At 52.6% G+C, this 12624-nt stretch overlaps 1 protein-coding gene across 1 annotated transcript in view; it reads right to left on the bottom strand.

Moving 5' to 3' along the window:
• The window catches only part of DSCAML1 (DS cell adhesion molecule like 1), a 368693-nt gene that overhangs the window by 65001 nt on the left and 291068 nt on the right, over positions 1 to 12624 (bottom strand). The window contains exon 11 of the mRNA XM_017883085.1: positions 11656 to 11832. Within this exon, the coding sequence (XP_017738574.1) occupies positions 11656 to 11832 (177 nt within the window). The remainder of the gene's footprint in view (positions 1 to 11655; positions 11833 to 12624) is intronic.

Below are 12624 nucleotides of genomic sequence, written 5' to 3'. Positions count from 1 at the left end.
CACGTGGTTTGGAGAAGAACCCCAGGGCTGGATGAGCCCTCCTCTACCTCCTATGACAGCAGCTGCCTCTGGCAGGACAATCCCAGAGGCAACAGGATTGGAAGAAGGGCAGCGAGCTTAGCGTGTTCTTCATCAGGAAGGGACTTGACTTTGTCGGGAAGTCCTTCTGAAAGTCTGACTGAAATCTCTCCGGGACTCTCATAGAGCTTTTCACCAAAAAGGATGCTTTGGGGATGATGAAAGGCCTTCTCGGATGTCCTCTTTGCCTTCTGGGAGAGGCTTTTCCAAAGGACAGCAGGTGCCCTGAAGCCTCTCGAGGGCTCTGTGAATCCACCTTGTCAGGGAGCAGGGAGCCCGTGTGTTCAGAGGCTCTCGTCTCCTTTTGTTTCTGAAAGGATTACATGCACCCCGAGAGGTGAGGGGGCCCCTCCTTTTCCCCAACCCACCCCACTCCCCTTCTACCCCCAAAGCCTTGTGTCGCTGCTCCTTGTTAACAAGCTCCCGACAAGAGCTGCAGCGCTGTTTGGCGGTGTGAGATAAGCTGCCACAAAGGGGCATTGTTGGCGCGCGGGGTGGTCGGCGGCGGGGTGGGTAGGAGCAGCACTTTGCTCAGCCTTCGACAGCAGCGGCATCTCCAGGCCTCCCCTGGGAAAGGCTGGGGGTGGAGTGGGGAGGGGGTGCCTTCTGGTGCCTGCTTTGTTTTTCCCTTCTTAAAGAGCCAGGGCCATGGTGTTGTTAATTTGATTGTACCCACTTCGGCTTCTTGTCTCCCCTGATTAGCCAAGCTCTACCTGAAGCATGAGATTAATTCAGATTGGATGGAAGCAATCAGCCTCAGTGCCGAGAGCCAGTGGGGAGGTGCCGGGGGAGCTGGGGCCCATGGGACCCTGGCTGTCCACTGCTCCAGTACACAGGGAGCAGAACACAGGGAGCAGAACTGGCCCAAACAGTGTGTGTGCAAGGGGTAGGGGCGAGAGTCACAGAGAATGATTGGGGACTTGGACTGCAGAGCTGTTTCTGCTGCACTGGGAGTCCAGTTGAGGCCCTCAAACTTGTCAGGCCTTACTTTGTCCAGCTTTAAAATGGAGTCAGTCACCTCTTCTCTTGGCTCCTTGCTAGAGAGTAGAAGCGTAGGACGGGGAGTGTTCTCAAATGAAGATGGGGACCCAGTTCTCCCCCTTCCTCTGGTCCTCTTTTTTTTTTTTTTTTTTTTCTGAGACAGTCTTGCTCTGTCACCAGGCTGGAGTGCAGTGGCATGATCTCGGCTCACTGTAACCTTCACCTTCCGGGTTCAAGTGATTCTCCTGCCTCAGCCTCCTTAGTAGCTGGGACTACAGGGGCGCACCACCACGCCCAGCTAATTTTTTGTATTTTAGTAGAGATGGGGTTTCACCATGTTGGCCAGGATGGTCTTGATCTCCTGACCTTGTGATCTGTCCACCTTGGCCTCCCAAAGTGCTGGGATTATAGGCGTGAGCCACCGCGCCGGACCTGGTCCTCTACTTCTTATTTATTTTTTTTGAGACAGGATCTCACTCTGTCACCCAGGCTGGAGTGCAGTGGCATGATGATGGCTCACTGCAGGCTCAATCTCCCAGGTCCAAGCGATCCTCCTGCCTCAGCCTCCTCAGTAGCTGGGACTGTAGGTGTGTGCCACCGTGCCTGGTTAATTTTTGTATTTTTGGCTGATTGTCCAGGCTAGTCTTGAACTCCTGGGCTCAAGCAATTCTCCCTCCTCCGCCTCCCAGAATGGTGGGATTACAGGTGTGAGCCACTGTGCCTGGCCTGGTCCTCTACTTTCCTGAGAATGTTGGAAAAATGATAGTAATAATAATAGCTAACATTTATTGAAAGCTTATGTGTATGTACCATGGATAATGCTCTACATGAATTATCTCATTAACCCTCCCTTCTCCAAACATAGCCCTAAGATGTGGGTAGTATTTTTTATTTCCATTTTAGACATGAGAGAAATGACTCTGAACATCAGAATCCTTTCAGAAACAGAAGGACATGCCATCTTCCTTTGATCACTTGGAAGGTACTTCCGGGTCATTGCTGTGAACACCCTAGAGCTGTAAAGGGCCTGAAGTAAATATTTTAGGCTTTGTGGGCCATAGGTCTCCATTGCAAGGACTCAACTCTGCTGTTGTACCTGTAAGCAGCCACAGACAACACAACATAAAGAATGGGTGTGGCTGGTTTCCAGTTACATAGACCACTGGCCAGATCTGAGACCCGGTTTACTGAACCCTGCCCTGAGATTCTGAGCACAGGAGTGTTGGGCTTTTAGACTTGACCTAGAGAGATTTTTTTTTGGCTAGGAGACTGTTTTTCCTTCAGACAGTGGCAGTTGTAGGATACGGGGAAGGAGAGCATGTCGGTTTCCAGATGCTGGAAAGCATGGAGTTATCAATAACAGATCACTGGCTGGGCATGGGATTGTTGTGGGTTGAACTGTGTCCCCAAAAAGATATGTTGAAGTCCTCACCCCCGCTACTTGTGAACGGGAGCTTACTTGGAAATAAGGTCTTTGCAGATGCAATCAAGATGTAAGTTAAGATGAGGTCATACCAGAGTAAGGCGAGCCCTTAATCCAACATGACTGATGTCCTCGTAAGAGAAGAGATCCACACAGAGGGAAGAGGATGTGAAGCCACAGGAAGAGAAGGCCACGTGGTGATGGAGGCAGAGATTAGAGTGATGTGTCTACCGTGCAAGGAACATCGAGGACTGCTGGCAACCACCAGAAGAGGCAAAGAAGCCTCCTTACCTTTCAAGAGCACATGGGCCTGCTGACACCTTGGTGTCAGAGTCCCAGCCTCCCAGAACTGTGACAGAATAAGTTCCTGTTGTTTCAGGCCATGCAGCTTGTGGTACTTTGTGATAGCAGCCACTGGAAGCTAATGCAGGGATCCAGTGTGTGATGAGACCTTCTCAGTGCAGAGTGCCTGGGGATGGTAGCCAAGCCTCTGCCCCATGGAGCTGCAACAGGGTAGGGGGGCTTCCTAGGTACCAGGTTGTATGGGCTTCACATTCTCTGCTCTATGGGGAGTACACCCCCGTTATGCTCCCAGCCCCAAAGGCCCCAGCTGGCGATAGGCAGGTAGGTGCAGGAGTGTGCAAAGACCATGCCCATCTTGCCCCCGATGGGCATGGGAGGATTCCCGAGCACCTGGCTCAAGCTCTTTGCTGTGAAATGGATGAACAGTGCCAGGGCTGGATGCGAGCAAACACAGACAGGAGAAGATGCTCTTTAGAATCGAATTCTGCTATGTCTCAAGTCCCTGTGGACTTGAGAGGCCCAGAGGACTAGGCAGGGAGGGGTGGGTGGGGGCTCAGGCTTCTAGGTGAATCTGCACTCAGCTCCCAGTCTCATTGCTTTCTGGCTCAGGACAGGACACCTGCCAGTCACACAAGTCATGAGTCACTTTAGCAGGGTGGGAGCCTTAGGCTTGTCTGGTGTAGCACACGGCTCTAGGGAGGATCCTGGCAGTGTCAGCCAGCGTCTGGCTGCTCAGGGCACCCCGTGTCACCTCCACTTTGACACGGTCACAGTGAACATGTCACCCCTCCATTCCCATGTACTCCATTTCTATTGGTGGGGCCATCATCCTCATCTCTCAGCCTGGAGCCCTCATCAAGGCCTGGTGTTTGTTCCTTCAGAGTGACTCTTAGTTCCATTTTCTCTCCATTCCATGCTGAAGATCTTAATATCATTCCTGTCATCTAGTGCATCATGTCCAGACTTCAGAGCCACACTTCCCATTCCTCTAGTCTCCAGCAGCCACCCTCTGGTCAGAGGTGCGCCTCACTGCCTGCCCGGGCTTCCTGCCCCCAGGATCTTTGCTCATGTTCCTCCTTCCACCCGGATGCCTCCTTTCTTCCTTTGCCCTTCCAAACCCAACTCAAGCCCATCCCTCCGGGAAGCTCCATCTGACCACATCTGTCCACCTCGGGTTTTTCCTTCTATAACCTCACATCACACTTCTAGTGCCGAACATTTTAGCACGTGATCTTGTCTTGTTTCCTGGAGGTCAGTTCCAGCTTCCTAATGAGTCTGTACTTTCCTGGAGGGCAGGAATGGTGCTTCAATCTCGCCTTTCTCTCTGTCAGTCTTTGTCACCAGGCTGGACACCTGAGGGCTGCTCAGGAAGCACCTGGTTAGTGCTTGGCTGATCCAACAATTTATCATGGCCTCACCATTCAGAGGGGCTTCAGCTGTAACTGGGGGAGCAATTCTGGGCTGCCCACTTAGGGCAGGGTTTGGAGGCACTGCTAAGCCCTGTGCCTGCCTGCATTTTCTTATCTATTAAATTGAGCCACCTCATGATAACCTTGACTCTCTTTTGTCTCGGAGCGTTTGCTGGCACCTTCACCTTGACTGACATGTAGGATGCAAACAGTTTTGTGATTAATCTGGTCTCGCCCTTTATGACACCTTGGAGCTCAGATTCATCTGGAAACTCTTCAGTGCTGTGGTCATGGGGACTGCAGGGATGAGAGTGAAGTGGTGGTGATGTGCTTTTTGCCACCACTGGCTAAGGCCTCTAAGAAGAAGGTAAGAGCCCAGATGAGATCCTTAGGGACAAGCACTTTTAAATTGGAACCAGAGGATGCATGGGCAGGTTCATCCCTCCTATCCCTTTAATAAAACCTCCTTGCTTGTCAGGGGACCAGGGCGAGGATGGAGATTGTTCCACATGGAGACTGTTCTATTCGACCTTGAAACTTTTGTACAAACGTCCGCTTTGGGGTTAGGTTTGGGATGTTATGTGATTGTTCCAATGATACTGCTGGCATTGGGAGGTCAGTAAGATCTCCCACTTTTCATTGGTTCAGGCTTATCTTCATCTTTCCTATAGCTCCCCAAAAAAGGCTACAGCTTCTGAATGCTGGGGCCTGGAACTGGCGACACATGCCCTTGAGTCTCCACTGGCACAACAGAACGCAACCCACTTCTTGAGCTCTAGTCATGCCTTAGTGGGCAAGGGAAAGGGACAGAAGGATGGTGACCCCTCTGAACAGAGGAGCAAACTGAGTCTCTGCAAGAAGGACTGTGTCCAGTTTACCCAGGGCATAGCGAGGAACCCTGGGACATGAACCAGGGTCAGAACCTTTCTGTCCCCTAAATGAACCATTTGTTTTGGTCTCCCTGGGCTCTGCAGAGGGTTGGGAGAGCCTGCAGCCGGCTCAGGGCTGCAGACTTCCTGGCGAGGGCTCAAGGAGGTTTGCTGACTCCTTGCTCCTCTGAGAATGGGGGCCACAGCGGGGAGCCCGGCCTGGTGAGAGGACGTGTCCAGCCTCTCTCCTCGCCTCTGTTTAATGAAGCAGGAGTCAAAGTGTTGTTCCTTATTCTGTGAAGTCTCAAAATCAGTGAGGCCAAAGAGCCAGGAGGATGATCATTGCCATGGAAATCATCACAATGACTCATTCTCTCTTCCTTCCCTCCCTCCCTTCAGCAGCGGTGGAGGTGGGGGTGGGCACTGGTCCCCAGGTCTCCAGAGGGGACTCCCTAGCTTGGCATAAGCCAGGGAGGGGCCCTTTCTGCTGCCTGGAGGCTGGGCAGGTGAGGCCGACTATGATTATTTCCTGGCTGGAGAGAGCAGGTGATGGTTCCCAAATCCCACAGCTGTGGCATGGCCAAGCACCAGGCCCAGGCCAGCATAACTCAGTGCCCAGGCCTCAGCCCTTGAGTGTTATCCTGCTTTCTCCCCCTGCTACTTTCAGATCCAGAGAGTCTATACCATCCACCCCTTGCCCAATCGGGGGACTCATAAGGGGAGAAGGGAAGAGCAGAGAGGGTGACCTCTGAGCCCAATGATTGGACTAGGCCTGTGGGCTGGAGGTCAGTCAGCCAGTCAGTCCCCAGTGCAGACTCCAGAGTGGGCAGAGGTCTGTGCTGAGCGCGGTGCCAGGAGTGAGAGTTCCCACCCAGGGAGGGGAAGACCAGCCCCAACCCCCAAGGAGCTTCAGTCTGTGACAAGACAGGACCCACCACCAGGGAACACACAGGAATATCTTGGGCCAGTTGTTTGCCCTCTCTGGGGCCTCAGTTTGTTATCTGTGCTGAGAGGGTCCTTGTGAGTATAGTGTGTGGACACCCAATCCATGTGCCCAGGCTCCATTACATGCTCTGCCAACAGCCGTCCCTCAGCTCTAGGGATCACGGCGGTGGCAGTGCCCATCCATGGCAGGACAGTCTGTGCAGGAGGCCTTGGGAGGTCTTGGAAGCATGCTGGGGGCATGCAGGCAGGGAATTCCCTGGGTGCCTGGACTGTGATCTAGAAAGGGATTTGTGGGCTCTGAGCAGCCATTTCCTTGGGCTTATAGACTCCTTGCCCTGTGGAAGGGGCGGGGCCCCAGTCCCCCAGGTCTCAGGGAGGTGCTGCTTCTGTTTGACAAGAAGGAGTTTCCTTTGGGCAAATTTGAAATGAGGACCATCTTGGATCACCAGACCCACTTTCCCAGAGTTTTGCATCCTGACCTCAGTCCCAGTGGCCAACCATGGTGGGCGACCTGGTCCACAGAGGCCCAAGGGCTTCCTTTGCTAGGCCTGCCCCCTCCATTTCTCAAGTCCCCATGAGAGTTTGGCCCCAAGCTCCCCTCTCCTGATGTTGTGGCTGTGCAGCTGGGTGTATGCTCGCTGAGGGCACTTGGACCTCACTTTAATTGGTCTGACATTTTGATAAACAAATAAATCAAAACTCAAACCAAACAAAGAGCCCTTATGGATTTAATTGGCTATGGGCTTTGTCTAGAACCCAATCACTGGTGCCTTCACAGAGTGGAAGAGAGTCTGGGAGGTCCAACGAGACCTGTCTAATAAGGTCACCTGCTGGACAAGAGGATGGCCGAGTCCCGGGAGGGCACTGCCACGTGATGGCTGCCTCAAAACACAGCCAGCCTCCTTCTGCCTGGGACTAGGCAGCTTGGCTTTGTACCTGCCTCTCGTTGAAGAATTCTCTTTGAAGATGCTTTATTTTCTCCCCATGTGTCAGTTGAAGGGGGAATTACTTCCTCCTCCTTTTGGTCATTATCTCTCTTCCTTTTTTAAAAAATATATTTTAAAAGGGAGATAAAAGGCAGCTCTGTGGACATGGTATTTTATTCTGTTAATTACATTTATTTTCAACCAAGTTCTGGGAGGTGGTCTGGTGCCTTGAAAAGACTGCTCATGCTGCTAGAGTCATAGCTAGTCTGAGCTGGAAGGGAACTGGGGTCATCTAGTGACTAGATCTTAATTCAGGCCTCTCACTGTATGGATGAGGAAACAGGCCCAGAGAAAGGAAGGCACAGCTCACGGATGCAGAGCCAGTAGGTCTGAGCCAGGACTAGCACCCAGCCTTTTTACTCTGTCTGTGTTCCTTCTACCAAACCATCAGTCCATAGAAGTAAGTTCTGGCCTCAGCTGGGACTATACTTAACCCAGTCACCTTGATCTAATCTCTCACATTCTCTGAGAAGGAGCTATTGCCTACCAACTTCACAAGCAAGGTATGGGAACAACTTTGTAAAGTGCTGTACATGCAGGTGGCAATGCTGGACTGTATGCTCATGCACTCGTGAGTTCAACCTACACCAAGACCCAGGGAGGAGTGGGGACCACTTGGGCCTGGTTGGTTGCCATCAAAGATGTCCAAGGACTTGGAAAACCACTTGCCTGCTCTAATAAACCCTTAGCTCCCTGCGATCCTGAAAAGGGTTCTGCACAGCAGTTTTCCAAGAACTAGCTTGGGAATTCCGACTCCCATCCAGACCTCTGGATCCCTGGAACTCTTGTTTGGAGCTTAGTGTCAAGCGTCAACTCTACATAGATAGAAAACCTTTAGCTTTCTAAAACATTCTCCCCATCACTCTCTGCCAGACACCTTGAGTTCCCTCAACATAGGACATTCACAGGCCTTCCTGTCTGCACACCGTGCTGTTTCTGTATCCCTGGAAGGGCATGACCTCCATCCCTGCTGGCCCGTGTCCAAATCCTTCTCATCCTTCAAGCCCTAATTAGAGACTATTGCTTTTGTGAAGCTTTTCTTGACACCTGCTTCTTCACCCCCAGAGTTAAAATTGATGACTCTGTCTCAGATTCTTTTTGTATCACCTTGCTTGTAGCTTTTTAAGGCATTTATCATTTTGTGTATCATAGTTGTTTTGGGTGTCTGTCTATTTCCTCTTCAAGATTCTAAATTCTCTGAGAAAGGCAGCTCTGACTCATCACCAGGTTTCTAGCACCTAAAACTAATGACTGCTAATTATCGAATGTGTATTTTGTGCCAAATACTGTATTCATTCCTGTAAGTGCATGGTCTCATTTAGACCTCACCAATGCACAAAGTACTACACAGTAATTCCAAACTTACAGGGGAGGACATTAGGGCTGACAGATTGTTGTCCTGGACCTCGCAGCTATCCGGTGGCAGAGCTGGGCTTTGAACCCAGGGCTGTCTGGCTCTAAAGTCCGTGTTTTTAATCACCACGCTTTATTGATCTATTTAGTGAGTGCTCAGGGAGCACCATTGAGTGAGTGCTGAGTTATCTCTGGAAGCTGCAGGGATCAATGGTATAGACACTCCCCAATAGAAGCCAACCACAAACGTCCGATCCGACACTTGGAGGCTTTCTCTGCTGTTATGGTCCCTTTGATAGATTTATTTTCTTCCTTCTGCTTGGGCAAAGTGGGGATTAAGATCAGTTTGCTTTCCGAGAGTTCATAGAAGTGTGAGGTCTGGAAAGGTAAAGTTATTTTGGGTCAAAACTTTCCCGAGTGTGTTAGGGGCATTGAGGCAAACCTTGAAATTGGTTTTGCAAATGGTAGATCTTTCTGTGGCTGGCTCTGCAAATGGGTGATGGTATGGGCGTTTGAGATGGACCGAGGGATGACGAGGAGTGGTTTCCCCTGCTGAGGGCATGGGTGACCGGGTCCTGAAGGTTCTACCTACCTGTGTCCTTTAAACTGAAATCAGAATGGGGGAGTGGGAGAATTGCTATCAGGTTGAGGAAAAGGAAAGGAGGGAAAGAAAAGAGCGGGCAAGGAGAGAGGCTGTGCAGGGCAGTAGCTGGGGCGGGTTACTTGGAACAGGCACCTGCGTCAAAGCAGCAGGAGGCAGAACAAGTGTTCCAAAGAAGGCCAGGCACGCCAGCGGCCCACCCAGTGCCCACTTTCACCCCCCCGACAGTGTTGCATTGTCCCGGGAGTGTCCTCTGGCAGCCAGATACAGCAGAGAATTATGCAGGCTGCTACACAAATACAGTCAGCCCCTCCAACTCCAGACAGGGGCCCTGACCCTGGCAGCCTCCATGACCACTGCCCTGCAGCCTCCAATGTCCTCGGCCCTGCCTCTTCCCCTCCTGCTGGATTCTGGGTGGCATGAGGGCCTCTAGGATGGCTGGGGCAGGTCACTGGGGAGAGTGGCGCCAGAATGGGAAGGGTCATTTGTGACAGGAAGGGTGTGAGAAACGGAGGATGTATCAGAGGGAATGTGTGCGTGGTGAGGCTGGAGAGCAGCCCATCTGAGGGCCACGCAGGAGCCATGAGTGGGTGCTGAGAGGTGCTGTGGGTGATCGGAGGTGCCCTGAGTGGGATGACATGACCCCTAGATGTGGAGAGACAGCAGCTGTAAGAAAGGTGTGTCGACGGCCCTACCGGGGGAGAAGTGAGGGAGCCCACCAAGGCCTGCAGATGAGGACATGGGGGAGGAAAGGAAGGAGGAAGCCAGGTCCAGGTTCTGCCCAGCGGTGACTGGGATAGTAGGAAACTCCTGCCATTCCCTTGGGAAGACGGGGCCCCATAGGTGAGCCCCAGCGTGTGTCTGGTGCGTGAGGTTTTGTGCAGCATGTGTTCAGGAGGTGGCCCTGAATTTACCAAATATGCTCCTTCTGAACTTCTCAGAGCGCTTTGCAGCTGCTGCTGGGTTGCAAAGTGAGGATGGCATAGAAAAAGTCCAGGCCCGCCAGGGGAGGTGGTTCGCTCGGGAGCACAGGGCATCAGCGACCGCCTGAGGCACGCGGGGTCTCCTCACACACAGCCCAGCTCCTGACCACTGTGTCCTCTGGCACCTGCGACCCCTGCGTCTCCTTGGAGCAACCACCTGTCACAGAGCTGGCAGCTCAGTGGAATCCCCCAACTTGAAGAAAAAGGCAAAGAACAACAACAGCGAAAAAGCATCTGAGTTTGGGAGATGAGGAGGGTTGCAGAGGTGCCTGCTCTTCCCCCGCCTCGCACAGCCAGAATTAGCCAAGCTCTCCCAAGCTCAGGGATGTAGATTGATTGCCTGGTTTTATTAAGGACAAAGTGCTTTTTGATAGTGTGAGGGAAGCGGCTCCCCAGGGCGGGGATTCCGGCTCGGAGCTCCCTGAGCATCGATCGCTGGGGCTTCCCTGTCTTGTGCTGAGCTGAACGCAGGCTTTGGCAAGTGATAAAGAAGCTATGATTCTTAAAGGTGGGCACTCTGGGGAGAGGCTGGGCAGACCACACGCAGGGCTCTGCCATCAGCAGGCTTTCCCACCCACACCCTGGAGGGACTGCCGCTACGAATAACAAAGCTGGCCAAGCCATGAAATCTTTGCCGGGCACTTAACATACTGGTTGCTTCACTTACACCATCTGACTTGCTCTTGACATGAAACGTAACAGGTAAGGCCCTATTACAAGCCCTGCCCCCTGCCCATAGTGTAGATCAGGAAAATGAAGTAGCACAAGGCCAAGTATGCTCATCAAAGTCCCAAGGCATTAAGTCCTGGCTCCCAGATTCATACTTGGCCGGGTCAGACACTAACACTCAGGCCCTTATAGCCATGTCTTGACATGGGGCCAGATGGACATGGCCCTTCTGATGTGATTCCCAGGGACCCATTATATAGACCCCTGCAGTGTAAAGGAAGAAGCTCACCCAGTAAGGATGTCTGTATGAGACTTCAGAACATCCTGGGATAGCAAATAAGCAGTGTAATTCTAAGGCCGTTGAGGCCTGCTCTGGGTGGGGGAATTTAGAAGCCGTGGGTACACCACCGAGTTGTAATGAGCTGCATTGGTCCTTGGGCTTTTCCAAAGCAGCTTCCTCTTTCCATGATCAGTTCCTGCAGAACTCACAGCAATTTTGTGAGATCAGTGGGCTGGGAAGAGAGCCCTCGCACAGGTGAGGAAACTGGAGCCCGGAGAGGGGAAGTGACTCTCCCAAGGTCACTCAACTCATCAGGCTGATCTGGAATTGGAACCCAGGTTTTCTGACCCATAAGCCCTTCTTCTACATTGAGTATATGCTATTTTCCTTTTTAAGCCACAAACAAGTTGTACACAAGCAAGTGTATATTAACTAGCAAAAATAAATGGTTTGCTAGGAGTATTCAGATTGAATCGCCAATCTACAGACCAAAGTAAACAGGATGCCACATGATATTGCAGCAGAGCAAATCATGAGCTTATTATGACCAGGGTGGGGGTGAGTTGGGGCCTTTCAGGGTGAGGCCCCTGTTTTAGATGACAGTGCTTTTGAATACCCCATCTGAGGGTCCCAAGCCGCCCTCTGACTGGGAAGCCTTCCTTCCTTCCCTTTATAGATAAAACAGTGGAGACCAAGAGAGCAGGCAGGAAGAGTGCAGAGCCGGGGCTTGACTGTGATTTGGGGTGCTGGGGGTCTGTGCGGGGGCAGGACTCACTCTTGACTGTGAGGAACATGGACTTGCTGATGTCGGTGCCTACGCCGTTGCTGGCCTGGCAGAGGTAGTAGCCGATGTCCTCTTCTAGGACGTGGCGGATCAGCAGCGAGCTGTTGGGCAGGATCTGGATGCGGCCAGTGAGGGGTACAGGGTGGTACTGCTGGGGGTTCCCGCTCCCTGGAAGGAGGCAGCTGTTAGGAGGGCTGGGTCTGTACTGGGGCATAAGCTGAGAGTGTCCCAGGAGTGGCCCTGACACCTTGCTCTTGCAGATCGAGGGCTGTTTTGTAGCAGAGCTGAACTTTGGCCATCCCCAAAGTGCTGAGGCCACACAGCTCCTGGCAGACAACAGGAAAGACTCCCCCCCTCCCAGAAGATGGGCCTTGCCCCAGCTCTGATTCAAGGAGACTGGGTTGGGAGCCTCAGCTCAATGCCCACTTTGACACTGGCATGGAGCTTCTTTGGGGTGAATTCCTTGGAGAGGAAGAAAGAGCCGTCCTTGGGCCAGTTGGCTGCAGGTGGAGAGAAGATTGAGTCTTTGAATGGCAGTTGTCTGGTCTTAGGCAACCAGGCCTGGGAGAGAGGCCAGCATCCTCCAAGGAGGCCTTGTGGGCACCCCCTGCCCCTCCATTCCCCAGTGTCAGTCACAAATACAGTTTAGGATTGGGCCTTAGTCAGAAAGCAAAGGCATCCTTAGGATGCAATTGGGCTCCAAGAAGGACCCTGACCCCAGAAAAGGCTGACTGGTGAGAAGCAGGGGGCTTCCAGGTCTGGGGCCCCAGGGCAGGGTTGGGTAGGGAAAGCAGGTGTACACTGAGTTCTGGGGCGGAGGCGGGAGAGGAGAGGTCACGTCTTGGGGGACAAGAGGAAATAGGGAGTCAGCATGATGGCTGTTCCCGGTCCACAGACCCCCGGGGGTGGCTGAGGATGACTCCAGGTGAAGTGTGTAGCCTGGGGTCCGCTGGGGTGCAG

This window comes from Rhinopithecus bieti, unplaced genomic scaffold, assembly GCF_001698545.2.
Source record: "Rhinopithecus bieti isolate Rb0 unplaced genomic scaffold, ASM169854v2 scaffold_11964, whole genome shotgun sequence".
Lineage (NCBI taxonomy): Eukaryota > Metazoa > Chordata > Mammalia > Primates > Cercopithecidae > Rhinopithecus > Rhinopithecus bieti.
This window is presented reverse-complemented; position numbering and strand designations above follow the sequence as displayed.